This window comes from Marasmius oreades, chromosome 9 (assembly GCF_018924745.1).
Source record: "Marasmius oreades isolate 03SP1 chromosome 9, whole genome shotgun sequence".
In the NCBI taxonomy this organism is placed as follows: Eukaryota; Fungi; Basidiomycota; class Agaricomycetes; order Agaricales; family Marasmiaceae; genus Marasmius; species Marasmius oreades.
Window position 1 is genome coordinate 1,953,775 of NC_057331.1, and position 15,017 is coordinate 1,968,791.

The following is a 15,017-nucleotide window of genomic DNA, read 5'->3' on the forward strand; positions in this document are numbered from 1 at the left end:
TGGTTAAGTGATTAAGCTCTTGTTAAAGGATGTCGATAATCATTACTTGAGGACAAGAATCCATTCCTTACCCACATACGGGCTCCCTACCCATATGAGGACAAAACTCGATAGAGATACGTTCGAACGGATGGTCCACACGTCCCTATATAAGACTCCTTCTAGATTTGTCCCGAAGGTGCTGGCGTCGGCCCGCCTATAATTGCAGGTGGGGGGTTGGCCTCTATTGGCTTCATAGCCGGGAAGAGTAGGACTTCTTTGATGTCTAAAAAAGATATACACAAGTTCATCGTCAGACGAAAGAGCACGAAAAGAATATACGAACTCGTAGAGTTGGTTAAGAACATGACAAGCCGATCGATACCTAATCCCCACCCACCAGTGGGAGGGAGACCATGCTCAAGACTGAAACCAACGTAACAATCAGCACCCTACTGATTCAGAGGATGGAAGAGTTACAACTCACGCGTCTATAAAGGTCTCATCTATACCCTGTGCTTCGTCGTCACCCTGCTCCTTTTGCCTGACCTACATAGAACACGGTTTGTAAGAGAGTAGAATATAATAATAAGAACTCGATATACCTGTTCCTCGAATCTCAACCTTTGCTCGAACGGATCGTTCAACTCCGTATACGCGTTACAAATCTCCTTCTGGCACAAGAAAGCCTCGAATCGCTCACACAGGCCCGGTCGAGATCGGTGCCACTTCGCCAGAGGCGACATGACTTGTGGATGACCAACTGATGGGAGAAAACGAATCAGCTCGACTAGCATGATGGTTACAAGGAACACATGGCACTAACCAATGAAAGCGGGTGAGATACAAAGAGGCTCAATAAACTCGCCGACGAGCTAAGAAGGTGAATGTGAGTCTAAGAAATCGAAATCTTGTCGATGAGATGGAGAAACCGACCTTATCAAGCAAACGAGCATTAGTTCGCGGTTCGCTGCATTCCACATTATGCTGTACGAGGCGTTACCATTCAGACCAAGAAAGAAAGTCGGAAAAGCATGTACCCACCTTCTCGCAAAGCTCTTTCAAAAAACTGCCCGCTTCTTCCGTGTGCAACGTATCGCCAGGTGGGAACTTAACTCCCAGTTTTTCCTCCAACGTTTCGATCATGTCGTACCGCTTCCACGGTCTTGCGAAGTCCAAAAGCCATGGCTTTCCCTTGTCTCCTTCAGGGCGGTACCAAAGTTGAGTCGAACCTCCGGTGATTTCCCGTACTAAACCCTCCATCAGTTCCTCCGTCATTTCCATAATATCATACATATCCGCATAGGCCATGTAGAATTCACAAATCGTGAACTCGGGATTGTGCGTCATGTCAATCCCCTCATTTCTAAAGACCCTTCCGACCTCATAAACACGGTCCAAACCGCCAACCACAAGTTCCTTCAAATACAATTCAGGAGCGATTCGTAAATAGAGGTCAAGGTTGAGATCATTGTGGTGCGTGACAAAAGGTTTGGCAGTAGCACCACCAGCTAGGAGGGAAGTGATGGGTGTCTCAACTTCCAAGAACCCTCTCTTGTCGAAGAATTCACGGATTTGCTTGATGATCTTGCTCCGAGTTTTGAATAGCTGGCGCGTGTTCTCGTTGAGAATGAGGTCAAGATGGCGCTTGCGGTACCTGGTCTCCTGATCCTTCAAACCAAAATGTGAAGAAGGGAGTAAATGGAGGTTGGGTGCGAGAAGGGTCATCGTATGCGCTGTTATGGATAGCTCCCCCAACTTGGTACGAGAAGGTGTGCCCACAACACCCACGATGTCTCCCCGCTTGAAAAGTTCCTGGTTCGCGAGGAAGTTGTCGGGGTCGCTGGAATCTCTATAAGAAGAAACAGACCATATTATTACACCATGTTGGGAAAGAGGGCTGTGGATTGACTCACTGTAACGTGGCCATAATCTGAACCTTTTTATCCTCCCCGTGTAAGTCATAGAATACCAACTTGGAACCACTCGCTCTGATATTGTGAATTCTACCAGTCAATCTCTCTTGCACACCCTCTACCCTCGTCCCCTTCGCAATTTTCCCTTCGGGTCCGTAGCTTTCGATGTAGGACGTGATAGACCTAGTTGTTTGAAACTTGTGAGGATATGGGTTGGGGTTTTGGGTTTGCTTAAGCTGAAGTATTTGACGCGAGCGCATTTCATAGTATTGCTGCAAAAAGAAGCGATAATTAGCTGGGTAGAAAGGTAATGTTAAACAACTTACGTTCGGATTCAGTTCCTCCTCGGCCTTCGGCTTCTCTGCCTTCTCCGCTGTTTCAGTCCTTTCTTGTGGTGCAGGTGCTTTACCAGCCTTCATAGCATCCTTTGCACGTTGTTTCTCTCGCCGCTTGTATTCTCTAGGCAATGAAAATCAGCACAGGCTGAAGAAACGCAAGGACTACTAACGTCTTGGAGATCATTTCGCCTGTAACAGGATCTTTTTGCAGATTGGCCGTGGTACCAGCGTCGGGAGTAGCATTCTCAGCGTTCGACATCTTGGTTTCGTTATTGGCGATGAGGGAAGTCGCGTACAATCGAGGATTGCAGAAGAGATGTTGTTGGTAACGACTTCGAGGGAAAGTCGTTAGAGATCGATAACAGACTGTCTGCAGATATGATCGACGTGATGATAGCAGTCTATAAGGAATTTTGACCATCCGCCTGGCATGAAAAGAAATTTTCGCTTCGAATCGAGTCAGATGGTCACTCTCCCACGCATAGTGCCCTAGCCTTGAGGCACATAATACATATCGTCCAAATTAGACAGTGGTTAAAGTTTGAATAATTAACAAGACATGGGTGCGGCAAAAAAACATTGTCTGCGTGTCTCAAGTATATATTAAACATCGATGCAGTAGTATAGGTTTACAATGTCCTGCTTACAACCAACTGTCCCAATTACGAACCGCCGCAAGTGTGGCTGGATAAATTCTACTCCGATTCTGCCAACAACACAATTCAAGCACGATCATGATGCAGATCACGTTCAAGAAGAGCCTGAACATCATCGAATAAAACGAAGAAATCGCAATAAAATAATGAGAAGGATACTTACCTCAGTTTGACCATTCGAACCTGCTACATACGGACTCGGGTTTTCCATGGGTGCCAACATATAGGATGTATCCTGGTTTTTAGGTTCTATCCGGCGACCTACAAAACAAAACCAAGCTCGCATAATGTCCTGATTACGGGAGAATGTCAAGTGTGAACCTTACAGAGAAAACGAATCATCGACTCGCCTTGTTTACACCGAAAACAATCGCTGCAATCAGGGGCACTATGACAATGACGCCCATCAACCGGACGATTCGAGAAAACACTTGGAGCACTTACTGGAGTGAACAGCGACTAAGGCCAGGAAATCGTAGCCATCGAGATTCATCGCAGAGACGATGCTTAATCTAGTGAAGTGAACAATTTCAATGAGTCCCGCTGCCAAACAGTAAAGGTCCGGAAACGTACACCAGGACGAGAACTGGTACGACGCTAAAGGCAAACATCTTGAGTACCGACGTACCCCAAACGGGACAAGTATATTGATATGTTTCCCAATTTCTGTAGAGCATGATTCCTAAGACAACTAGAGATCATGTTAGTTTTCCACTAACCTTGTATCTCGGTGAACGCCAAACCTTCTATCCCTATGAATGAGAATATGGCCAATGTGGATAGTGCAGCACTGACTGTGAAACTAGATAATTCAAGTCGACAAGGATTTTCAGAGGTAGTATAAAAGCACACACGATGTGTGATCGACCATGTGGCAATACATGGGCGGCCGTGTTCTTACAACCATTTCAGGGTTTTTGAGACCGATCTAGACAAGTTATGATTACCGTCAGTGCTCTGAGCAAAAGGGGAAGCATACCAGTACGACTACAAAAAACATCGCGAGGAAAATGCCGGTCGGTAGAAAGACAAACTAGAAACGATTATATCGTTGGACCAAGCGACAATTCTTTGAATAATCTCCCTTACAGTCCAGGGAAGCTGAATTGGTGGCCGACAGCGATTGATGCTAGCACGGACAACAATATAGACCTTTGATATTGTAGATCAGTAAGTTTCATTAATGGAATGTCGTGGAGAGGATTACATGGGCAAGAAGGCCAAGATTCAAGACTCCCATGCTAGTAAAAATCTCAGTCGAAGCGGTCTTTGTCCATACGTCATTGACTGCGCACTATGGTGGAAATGCATAGACTAAGCCTGCTTGAATAAGGCATAATATTTGCGGCGGTGGTTTGTGGTCGAATTGGTGCCCGGTTAAGAAGAGAAGGCCGTGCGCAATAGGCCATAAGATCCAACTACCCATGAAGATGAACCATATCGGAGCTCGTGTAACACGACTCGATACAATGGCAGTGCTGAAGACCAAGATATTTAAAACGAAAGCCAGTATTTGAAGAGCGTTGAAGGTCCACACTTCGCTAGAATGTACGGGTCCTAAATGAATGTCGGCGATTTAGATGGTAGATTGACAAACTCTCCGAACCTTGAGCTTGAACCCGGGCGACTCGATCTGGCATAGTGTAGCCAAAGATTTGCTCAGTAATAGTTGTGGAACGAGGGGAGGTAGAAGCCATAAAACAAGTACCCAACAAGTACCCAGCGATGTGGGGGCAACTGTACATGTTTCCCCTGATGTCTGTCCAGAATTGTGTCGTAAAGTCCTTTTTTTGCTATTCCCACGCACTAGTTTGGTATTTATGTAGCAAACCGAGTCTATAAATGGCGATGAATTAGGCTCCAACACACCTTTTTGGGCATCTCGGCCTGACATCGGCTGATGATCTGATGTCAACGTGTGAAAATTTGAACCCGTCGGCAACTCTCTTGAACACCAGAGTTTCACTATCTCCCTTTTCTGCGCTGTGCGTGACGGTGTCCTTCGTTTTGGCGTGCGTTACTCGAGTTGTTGACTCTTGTCATACCTCTCGCATGCCTTCAGTTTCAAGCAGAATCCGCGAATTTCATCATTACTTCCTCCATTCTACGATACCACAAGGCCAGACATGCCATTTATGTTCTACGCGCTATCGACAGTCGCGTGAAGGCCCGCGGGAGGATCGACACAAGAGGCGATATGGAACTTGATATCAATTGTCGAACTATTGAACCCTCCCGCAATCAAAAGTACACTCCACAGACTGAGATTCAAAATGAGCAACAACGAGACGTACCACGGCCAATACATTTTAAGGCGTCACCGAACTGTCCTTCTGGATACCTCGACCGCTCCCACACTGTTCAACTTGTAAGCCGGCATAGGTTCTGGTTCGCTCGGACGCTCCACTCCCCATTCGGGATTGTATGTACTTATATTTCCAGAACTATGGCTCTATCTCCTGCCAACGTTTGTCCCTCATCGTTGCAAGATCCCCCGACTGACAAGCAAGCAAATGTCGGACAATCTGACCTCAGCCGGACTGTCACTTTGAACAACGTACCGAGCTGGAAACGTTACAACCATATACTCACCGGATACCGAAGACAAGCATTCGTTGAAAATTTTACACAAACAGTTATCTTATTCAGATCCTGGGCTGAAACTTAGTTCGCAAGAGAGGTTGGAAAGGTTGCGTTCATTCCATCTAAGGTTGACAGTTGTGCGTACTCCTAGACGTCTCGAGAGGTTTTCATCATTTGATCATAATAGCACTAACAGATGTGCATAACAAAACCGGTGAGAGTCGGAAGCATACGAGAGATTCCATTCTGACTAAGAGTTTCTAGGAAACATACACACTCACTCGTGGGGCGGCGGACTTTTTCTATGTTTCTTGATCACAGTGAATCCATCGCAACTCCGACATCTGGTCGAATGACATGGGTGGACTCGGCCATACTTTCAACTTTCTTTGCCTCGGTCGCGTTTTGTCTCCTGTCTAGTGCAATATACCACAGCGCTTGCCCATCAATCCCGAGAAGTACTGCTTGTCGTTGCGAAAAAAATATCACATTCATGTTCCTCACATAAAACTTGCTAGGTCTGCTTCTGTTGCCATGCTTTCAATTATGTTGGAATCGCTGTTCTGAACTTGGGATTCTTCTGTTCATGACTCTACTACGGATTCTTCTGTGAACCAGAGACTTTCAGACTTTACGGCTTAATGGTTCTGTTACTGAATGCCGGTAATGCACACTGGGGGTGCTACTAGTCCTCAATGTTCATCCGACTGACTTTTGGGTTTTCTCAGCTGGTATCTTTGCCGTTCTCGATCCCGAATACGCAAAACCCACACATACCACTCTACGCACCACGATTTTTGCGGGAATGAGTCTCATTGTGGTCGTCCCAATATTTCACTGGTTGGCTGTACGCGGATTAGCGACGACACTTACAGGGATGGGTTTGAAGTGGTTCCTCTTGGACTCATCCGTCAACGCCGGGGGGTGGGGTTGTAGTAAGTTTCGGCTATTTCATTATTATTCGAGTTCAAAAATTCATGTTTTTTTCAGTGCAAACCGAATCCCAGAACGCTTTGATCCCAGTGATTACGATTACCTCTTCCACCCCCCATCAGATCTTCCATGTCTGCGTGGTAATGGGTGCTTATGTCCACTATGTGTTCATCTCCACAGCGCTTGATTATACCTATACTCAGGCCAAAAGCGCCTAACTCTTGACGGTTTCGCTGTCAACTTATTCTGTCTATGGTTTTGTTCAAGCTAGAATGGAAGAAATAGATACATAATCGATCTTCAGTGAACCCCGACTTGGAATGATAAATTAGACAACTCGGCGTGTCTTCAACATCAAGCTCCTCCTTTACTTGGAAGCGACGGGTAACAAGTCGATAAATATGGCATCGGAAGTTCCTACAGGGAGTTCCGTGGATAACCATAAAATGTACGTCTTCAAAAGAGCGTCCTTAAGGTAATATTCAAATTAAGCCGCATTACACATAACTACTCAAATGTCCACAACATCAAAAACGAAAACAAAGCGAGCAAGCAAGCAAGAAAAAATGATCATAGATCCTAATTAAATCAACAACACCCCCAAACTACCCAACAGCAAAGCTCCAAACATACCAGCCGTTGCACCCTTTCCAACCTTCATTCCACCGTTATTGTTGTTATTCCCACCGGTTGAAGAGTTTCCAGTTGACTTGGATCCAGGTGCGGTGTTAGTACCCGTCGACTTTCCTCCAGTTCCCGTAGTATTTCCGTTACCATTACCAGATGAAGGCGGTGGCGTCAAATTGGCCAACTTTTCGACTTTCGTCCATTTGGCTCCTGAGTTGTCACCGTTCTGGCTGTAAGGAAGGTACTGGATGCCAGATTGGGAAGAGGACGAGACGAGTGCGGTGATAGAGGCCGCATAGGTCGCGGCAGCATCCTTGACGGATGGCCCAGGGAGGGATCTCGTTGAGTTGTTCTCAACGTTGATCACAAAGGTACCCGAGCCGTCGTCGGGGAAGAAGGCGAATTCTTGTTGAACCTAGTGAAAAGCCGTGATCAGCAACTAGTACCCGAAAGATAATCCCCAAGAAAACCAACGACACTTACACCCTCTGACTGGAAAATCGAAGCGACCTGACCATGTTGAGCGGGGAATTCGGGTCCAGAATAAGTTTGTGTTTCAGGTTGCCAATAAGAAACTGGCCATTTCAAACCGTCACTTCGGGGTGTAACAAAGAAAGAAGAATCAACTCACAGTGAATAACAAAGATATCAGCCTTGCCAGCACCCGCAGTATTCAAGAAGTGAATGTGGTTCTGAGCAAGTCCCATAACGGGTTGGTATCCATCTGCCTTGAAGGAGGTGGGCGTTCCAACAGCATTCCAGGTAACGGCATCCGACGATGCTTTTGCCTTGAGTGGGTCCATGTCAAGGGACCATAATTTGGCACTAGACATGGTATCTGATGTTCATATTGATCAATGAACTGCTTCACGAAAAATAACAGCCCTGAGAACTTACAAAACACATTGGTATCATGATCCAGTATCGACACGGCACTGCTCATGTCGGGACCTCCAGCGTTTACACTCTGGGTCGACCATGAATTGGAAGCAGCATCAAAGATGTAAACTGAGGAAGGATTCGACTTGTCGGCATTGAGAACATATACTGCATTATAAAACTAACGATTTATCAGCTATAATCAACTCCAGGGATAGAGAAAGCAGTACCTGAGCCAAATAACAGGTAACACCATCAGTATCAAACTTGGGCCTCCCACTCGTCGTTATCTCAGTAGGTGTTCCAGAACCCCATGAATCCTGAGTGCCTGCATTGTAGTCTTTTCCTCCGTAGTTGAATGCAAGCAAATTAAAATTGGAATCGAAAGCCACGCATGAGCTGGCTGCTAAAGCCGTTGAGGCCAAGGACGCAACAAAAAGAGGGACGAGGGTCAGAGATTTCATCCTGAAAAGTAGGTTTAAAAGAGCGTAATGGTGTTGGGAGGGAAGGAGGAGAGGTCGTAGTGAGGAGGAGCAAATCGCGTGGAATTATTTTATACTGTTACGGCGCTTATTATTATATGTCACAGCTGGCAACGAGCTGACGATCATAATGACCCTGAAAGACCTATTTTTATCGATCCTCCTTGAAAATCCATACAGTTGGTTTACGGACAGCTACAAATACTAGTACTTATTCATTCGAGAATCGTGTTTACCTGCTCTCAAAAGTAGGAAAAGAGTTTGGTAACCGCTGGCTGACGGTTACATCGCTTAATAATGAGTTTCAGGGAAATGAGATTGGCAGCCTGCAGGGTCTACGAGCTCAAGCGTGGGAAAAGCGTGGGAATGGAGTACGCTCATCAACCAAAACCAACTTAGAATACCAAAACACGTTGCGTCACGTGTCACGTCTGGAGAGTAAATTTCGATACGGACTCCATCAAAAATATTCAGAAGTGGGAAGACCTCGTAATCAGGTAAAGGAAGACAACACCCATAGGCCTAAATACCGCCTCTGCCAAGTGTCTGTCAATGCTTGGATCAGAGAAAACAGAGACGCAGGTTCATTCCGCGGAGTTTGTGCCCGTCACCCGCACGAGACGCGTTTATATTGGGTACAGACTCACTGGTGCAATTTGGACATGGAGGGAGATGGGAGATGGGAGATTGACACTGGAAGGAGAGGGTAAGGCATGATTTCCTGCTCGAAAATAATGCAATGCCTGATATCTCGTTTCAACCTATGCGCAGAGATCTCGCTGGGGAATTCCAAATCAAAAAGCCGGATTACTCACAGCCCTGTTCTTAAAATACCCCAAGGCGAAGTTGAACATTTTTTAATTGTCAACGCATCTCAATATATGCCTCGCCACCGACGAAGGACAAGATATCTTGTCAAGAGCATTAAAGCGACCGAAACCAGGATCATAGTTCCTAAAAGAAGGAAAAATACCATCAAGGTTGAACATCGTTCAACTGGGGGAAAAACGGGACAACATATATCTCACCAGCATAATACCCGACCGCCTCAAACCCACCGGAAACATCGTTAATCGCACCAGAGATAGGAGGACCAACGAGAGCACCGATAGCTGCTATACTCATCACTGTCCCAGTGCGACGGCCTACGTCATCCATTTCTCCCATCCCGTACACCGGTAAGATGAAGGTGGAGATAAAGGCACCGGAAGAAAACCTTGAACGAAGCAATTTGTCAGGGAAAACTTTTAAGCGTTTTTTTAAACAGCTTTGTGTTTATAGCTTACCCGTACAAGACTGCAATGGCAATCAGGCCCCCTTGTGAACGCGCAAATGGCCATGCGTACGTTAAAACACCAGCAATAACCGTCATCGGAGCATAAAAATTGATAGGGCCTGGAGATATAGTTGTTAACGTTAGTAATCGTAACAAAAGAGAGATAAAGAAACATATACATACCAGCTTTGTCCACCAGAAAACCTGAACATAGACGTCCAAATCCAGATGCAGCATTAGTGATAGCCACTAGATAGAATGAGAACTCCGGTGAGATTCCTATACGTATCGCGCTTATATCAATATAGGTGAGAGCTGCACACAGAAATCAGTGATGACTTATATGGGAAATGAGGTTGTTTCCATACTAGTGTAAAGCCCCAGAAACGAGACACAAATTGCAAGACAATAAACGGAGAAAATAGGAGATGTAAAAACTCCTATATTGAAGACTCCACCCGCCACTTTCTTGGCCGGCAGCCGACGAGCGAGCGTCAGATTTGGAACCGATAGACTGACGAGTAGAATGAAACCGATTATCCGCATCGTCCATTTGAAGCTGGCAAAGAAGATATAATAGAAAGCATGCAAAAACCTTCTGTAGAACCTACCCGACTTCCTGAATAAGTCTCCGTGCTACGATGGGAAGGACAGCACCGCCAATCGAAGATCCAGTGGCCGTTATTCCCAACGCAAGTCCCCGTCTCTTCTTAAACCAATGACCAAGCACAGCGAGGGACGGACCGAAAACCATGCCACACGCAATCTATGGATACAAAAGGAATCAATCTCCTTTACGTGAGCGTAATAAGTACTACAAACAAACCACTTACCCCAAGAGCGATACCTTGACAAAGCAGGAAATGCCAGTACTTGGTGCATTCAGCTGTGACGAAACAGCTAGCAACAATGACAACCGAAGCTATGGCGTAAGGGATTTTAAAAATGCCGAGATCGAACATGCGCCCAGTAAACAGTGCCGGGAAAAACACCAGTGCGTACTGAGGTTACGAAAAAGGTTAGAATTGCCTTTTTGTCGTTCAGAAACGTCTCATACCTGAACTGAACCTATCCATGCACTATTCCAAACCAGTTTTTTCAGTACTCTGATTGAGCACAGGCTCAATCAACCCACATTGTGGAAGGTGAAGTCCCTCGTAGCAAGTCCTGTTCATAGTACGACTGGAATACCTGGAGAAAAAGGACAGGCTCAATGACAAAGCTTCTGATGCAATCAATTAAGGAAGTAGCGCTCACTCCCCAAGAGTTCACGAATCCAAATCTAGAAATATAGCGCGTTCAGTGCAATTGGCTCGGAATGATCGCGAGAAAAGAACATACGTTGAGAAATTCGACAACACGGTCTAAGCAATAAACCATCAACTCGTCAGAAATGGCTGTTCGAAGAAGAATGAATCTCGAGGGCGAATGCGTACTCCCAGAACGACCAACCAGGCTCTCAATCCGCCGTCAGGATAATCGTCGGAGGCCTCACCAGGATTTGCTTTTTCCTCCTTGTCTTCTAAAATTTGCTCAGGAACGATCCCCTCCATCATGTTCACTAGAGCCACTTCGTGTACGTCCAGAGAATCGGTTTGAGCGGATGCCGAGGGAGAGCGGGGAGTCATTGTTGGGCGAAAAATTGAACATGAGACCTCATGGTTTTAAGGCCCCTAGTAGTGCTTATCAATATCCTCGGAGTCGAGGCATCGCCAAATCTTCGGTAAGCAAGCCGACGTCCGCGATTTGTGAAGGTATCTGGAGGTAAGAATCGATGCCATTCATTACGGTCTGTGCCCTGGCTATTCTGGATTGAATTCCGTGGTCAGCCTACACGACTCGTCCTGCGGTCCCGCACCTCAGGTGGCGTGCGAGAAAAAGCGCCTGCAGTCCCGGCAGGCACTCGGTCTCACCATATTCCCCTGCAAAGACGGAGGAAACTGGAAATACATAAAAACTACTTGAATCTAATAGCATGATACGTACATATTCAGTCATGAAACAGAGGAACGTCATTTCCAACCATCATATCTTCCCCCATGTCTTTTTGAGTAACAAATACCTCCCAAAACATGCGATCAGCACTCCGGTCAACATGCAGCCACCTTGAGGTCAGCAGTCAACAACCGGTAGAACATGTTGATTGCCATAAACCCTGGCTCACCTGCGAAAAATCCCATGGCCTGCATGCCGGCAGCGGAATTCACTTCTCCTGACATCGGAGGTCCGACTAACCCAGCGCAAGCTAAAGACAACATCAATATAGCTATTCGACGGCTCATTTCTTCCGGATCTCCCAAGTCTAGGATCGGATGCCATAATAGAGCACCGTAGGATCCGGCGGATAAGCTGACAAGTTTCCATTAGCTTTTGGGGGGGAAAGAACCATTAGTGAACGGGTTATACCCATACAAAGCACTTGTTGCCACTAAGCTGGACTGTGTCCTAGCAGCAGGCCACGCTAAGACGGTTGCTGCGGTGATGGCAGTCGCAGGTATCATATGGTTCATGGATCCTGAAGGTGACCATGGTAATCAGCTCGAGGTAACCTTGGACAAAAATGAAGAATCCAACCAATATAGTCAGCGATTATTCCAGCCGAAACACGTCCGAGCCCAGAGCTACCGTTGACTATCGCAACGAGAGTAAAAGAAAAGTCTCGAGAGAAGCCCTTGGAAACGGCCGTCGAAGCAACATAAGCCAAAACTGGGTCAGTAGTAACATGTCAGTAGTAGCACTGACTTGAGAGTGAAAGGCTCACAAGTATAATTACCGAGGTATACGAACAAGGTCGCAACACACCAGATCACAAAGGCGGGTGTCTTGAGAGGTTTTAGCCCTAAGAGTGGACCACTTGGGTGGGAGGGCGGAATCCTTCTCCTCACTGTCTGATTTTGAATGTTATCCTGTGAGACGCTGCTAATACCTGGAGCAAATAGATAAGCTCACCAGGACAGCAACAGTCAAAGAGGTGAGTATGATGAATCCCAACACGCGCATAGTCCATCGGAATCTAAATAATAGTCAGCTCATCATAGCATCTTTACGCAGCTAAAGGATTCCCCGCACCCAACGCGAGGAAGCAACGCGCGAATCACAATGGGAAAGAGTGTGCCACCTAATGACGACCCACAGGCAGTGATACCAAGCGCCAAAGCTCTCCGGTCCTTGAACCATTGAGAGACTATGGCAGGTGATGGCGCAGTGATGACGCCGCATGAAAGCTATAGCGAGTAAACAATTTAAGGACTCGTCCATGAAGAGCAATGAAGAGAAGTCACCCCGATCACGAATCCTTGGCAGAACAAAAAGTGCCAGTAGAGTGTGCATTCGGCCAACAGCATAGTAGCTAGCACAAGTACCGCACTAGAAGATATCAAGATCGAATGGTAATACCCCTTGTCGAACAGTCGACCGACTACCATGCTTGGAGTGAAAACTAGGGCATACTGTTCCGCTCTTCAGATAAATCTCACAAAGGTGGCACTGCGACGACGGACCTGAACAGAACCTATCCATGCACTGATTGAAGGGGGGTACGACGCGAAACTTTCAGTCAAAGCCTTGGATCTATAGGGTTGCATGCTTACATCTTTGCGGAGGACGAACCTTTAAGTAACGTCTCTTCATAGTAGGCTTGAAAGACCTAGTAAAAGTGTAAGATTGAGTCCTCAAAAAACTACTTGTCAAAATGCTCACACCCCATGTACTCATGCAGCCGAATCTGCGTGGGTTCAAAGTATTAGTACGATCATCGAAGGTCACCCATGAAGTGGTTTGTGCGCAATACTTCAAAGGCAGAACGAGGGGAGAACTAGCGGAAAGAGAAGACTCACGCAGTGAAGGCGAGACAAAAAATCTGTAAAAAAAAGATAACGTTAGTGAGTAAGAGGGCTGATAACGAAAGGACAAGTTACTCCGACGATAACGAGCCAGGCTCTGAGCCCACCGTCAGGGACAGGGTCCGGTTGAATTGCCTCTTGTAAGTTACATTCTGTGGAATGATATCCATTCGCTTTCTTCTCGTGAGTAGGCGCGATGCTACAATCCTCTTGTACGGTGCAGTCTTTTGAGCAATATCGATCTTCCCCATCACGACGATGATCGTCGTTTACTGACCCAACACACAGTGTTGAAGCGGAGTAGAGCGTGTCGGCGGAATGACACGAAGTCAGGTTGGGCCTCGAAGGGTGTGACATGGAAGTGGTCTTTTCGAGTAGTCGGTTTATGAATGCAGGACAAAATTCTGTGCATCGTAAATCAGGAACTGGGTGAGTTCTTATAACAAAAGTGTATATGTAAATATACCTCACACACCGTTAACCCAGGCGAAACAAAACATCAATTACCGCGTCATGTCAGGTCGTCTGTATAAACGAGGCAGAGAGAAGCTTGGACTGGGTTGTGGTGAGGGCATGCTCATTGGCTCATCGAGCTGATGTATGGGAAAGGTTTTGCCGTTCATTCTCTTCACGGCTTAGAGAACGACTGCGGATAAACATGGTGTATTCCGAACACTTCTAAGAGAAACGGAGGCAAGACTAAGTATCAGAAGAATTGTCGCATCGAGAAAAAATCACCCCTGGTTGGGATTATTTTTGTTACTCGTACTCACCATGCATTGAAGGACTCAATTATCACTACACCCGAATGTCCTAAGCCTTCTGTACCACGTTGGCGTCCTAATGCGCATGCACAACCCGGCATGTACGGGGTGGAACAAATCGTAGAGACCCTGTAACGGTAGAAAGGAATTCATCCATCATGATACCGTTACAACCGAAGAGAAAAATGATACCAATAGCATTTCGCAGGTCGTAAGACCATGATCTATACAACATAGACGACCACGTCTGCGGATCAGATTTCTGGGACTCAGGGCGAGGGCAAGGGATAGTACTACTGTGAGCAGACTTGTTGAAAAACTTTTGGTTGCTGATCCTCGTGGACCTGATCAGTATGGGAATCAAATGGAATGATCAAATCGCACCTGATAGTACGTATTACTATTGTATTCTGGGAGATGTAACAGTCGCCTATGTCGAATAGTAATGTGGACCGTGGATGTTCGTTGATAACAGTTTGGAGCTCTTGGAAGCCGGGCATGCGAGGATCCACGAGCACCGAGTAAGCAAGAATTTGCCTGCCAGTCCCGGACCTTCTGCTACATCCTGTAAAGTCCTGTGTTACTGCGAAACATCAACATACATGTATTACAACATCACTGGCAGGAGGGAGGTCAGTCTACGATCACTATCAGAACACCCTGATTCCGAGTCGCAGGAGTAGGTTACCATATCATGTCCCCTTAGCCATTGTAATTGATTCTTATGCATCTTCGCGTCTTG

General features: G+C 46.3%; 6 protein-coding genes across 7 annotated transcripts; all 6 read right to left on the reverse strand.

Annotated features, from left to right (window-relative positions):
- Window positions 1-161: 161 nt before the first annotated feature.
- E1B28_013510 (uncharacterized protein) lies at window positions 162-2,492 on the reverse strand (the record flags this gene model as incomplete). Its single annotated transcript, XM_043158671.1, has 10 exons — window positions 162-265; window positions 326-405; window positions 467-528; window positions 585-742; window positions 806-854; window positions 916-966; window positions 1,024-1,831; window positions 1,896-2,167; window positions 2,222-2,354; window positions 2,404-2,492. The coding sequence occupies 10 exons, from the start codon at window positions 2,490-2,492 to the stop codon at window positions 162-164; spliced, it is 1,806 nt and encodes a 601-aa protein (XP_043004025.1).
- A 305-nt stretch (window positions 2,493-2,797) lies between these two features.
- On the reverse strand, window positions 2,798-4,712 carry E1B28_013511 (uncharacterized protein). 2 transcript variants are annotated; one of them, XM_043158673.1, is made up of 12 exons: window positions 4,496-4,712; window positions 4,185-4,430; window positions 4,097-4,130; window positions 3,979-4,041; window positions 3,869-3,922; window positions 3,744-3,817; window positions 3,633-3,691; window positions 3,463-3,580; window positions 3,334-3,401; window positions 3,240-3,277; window positions 3,053-3,181; window positions 2,798-2,994 (listed from the first exon to the last, which is right to left on the reverse strand). In XM_043158673.1, the coding sequence occupies exons 2-12, from the start codon at window positions 4,313-4,315 to the stop codon at window positions 2,956-2,958; spliced, it is 807 nt and encodes a 268-aa protein (XP_043004027.1). In that variant the 5' UTR covers window positions 4,316-4,430; window positions 4,496-4,712; the 3' UTR covers window positions 2,798-2,955. The 2 variants fall into 2 exon arrangements, with proteins under 2 accessions (XP_043004027.1, XP_043004026.1); XM_043158672.1 differs by having other exon boundaries at window positions 4,185-4,446.
- A 2,074-nt stretch (window positions 4,713-6,786) lies between these two features.
- Window positions 6,787-8,464, reverse strand: E1B28_013512 (uncharacterized protein). Its single transcript, XM_043158674.1, has 5 exons — window positions 8,142-8,464; window positions 7,930-8,092; window positions 7,664-7,870; window positions 7,516-7,607; window positions 6,787-7,447 (listed from the first exon to the last, which is right to left on the reverse strand). Exons 1-5 carry the CDS (start codon window positions 8,373-8,375, stop codon window positions 6,989-6,991), a joined length of 1,155 nt encoding a protein of 384 aa, XP_043004028.1. The 5' UTR covers window positions 8,376-8,464; the 3' UTR covers window positions 6,787-6,988.
- Window positions 8,465-8,500: 36 nt separating this feature from the next.
- On the reverse strand, window positions 8,501-11,392 carry E1B28_013513 (uncharacterized protein). Its single transcript, XM_043158675.1, has 13 exons — window positions 11,106-11,392; window positions 11,011-11,033; window positions 10,927-10,951; window positions 10,805-10,860; window positions 10,727-10,748; window positions 10,503-10,670; window positions 10,281-10,435; window positions 10,038-10,228; window positions 9,853-9,984; window positions 9,680-9,788; window positions 9,422-9,609; window positions 9,209-9,347; window positions 8,501-9,154 (listed from the first exon to the last, which is right to left on the reverse strand). Exons 1-12 carry the CDS (start codon window positions 11,295-11,297, stop codon window positions 9,268-9,270), a joined length of 1,341 nt encoding a protein of 446 aa, XP_043004029.1. The 5' UTR covers window positions 11,298-11,392; the 3' UTR covers window positions 8,501-9,154; window positions 9,209-9,267.
- Window positions 11,393-11,694: 302 nt separating this feature from the next.
- Window positions 11,695-13,868, reverse strand: E1B28_013514 (uncharacterized protein; the record flags this gene model as incomplete). Its single annotated transcript, XM_043158676.1, has 13 exons — window positions 11,695-11,774; window positions 11,834-12,018; window positions 12,076-12,184; window positions 12,244-12,375; window positions 12,431-12,557; window positions 12,619-12,682; window positions 12,739-12,893; window positions 12,951-13,118; window positions 13,170-13,191; window positions 13,260-13,315; window positions 13,369-13,393; window positions 13,506-13,528; window positions 13,587-13,868. 13 exons carry the CDS (start codon window positions 13,866-13,868, stop codon window positions 11,695-11,697), a joined length of 1,428 nt encoding a protein of 475 aa, XP_043004030.1.
- A 483-nt stretch (window positions 13,869-14,351) lies between these two features.
- E1B28_013515 (uncharacterized protein) lies at window positions 14,352-14,775 on the reverse strand (the record flags this gene model as incomplete). The annotated part of the gene is made up of 3 exons (XM_043158677.1): window positions 14,352-14,404; window positions 14,468-14,604; window positions 14,660-14,775. The coding sequence occupies 3 exons, from the start codon at window positions 14,773-14,775 to the stop codon at window positions 14,352-14,354; spliced, it is 306 nt and encodes a 101-aa protein (XP_043004031.1).
- Window positions 14,776-15,017: the final 242 nt, after the last annotated feature.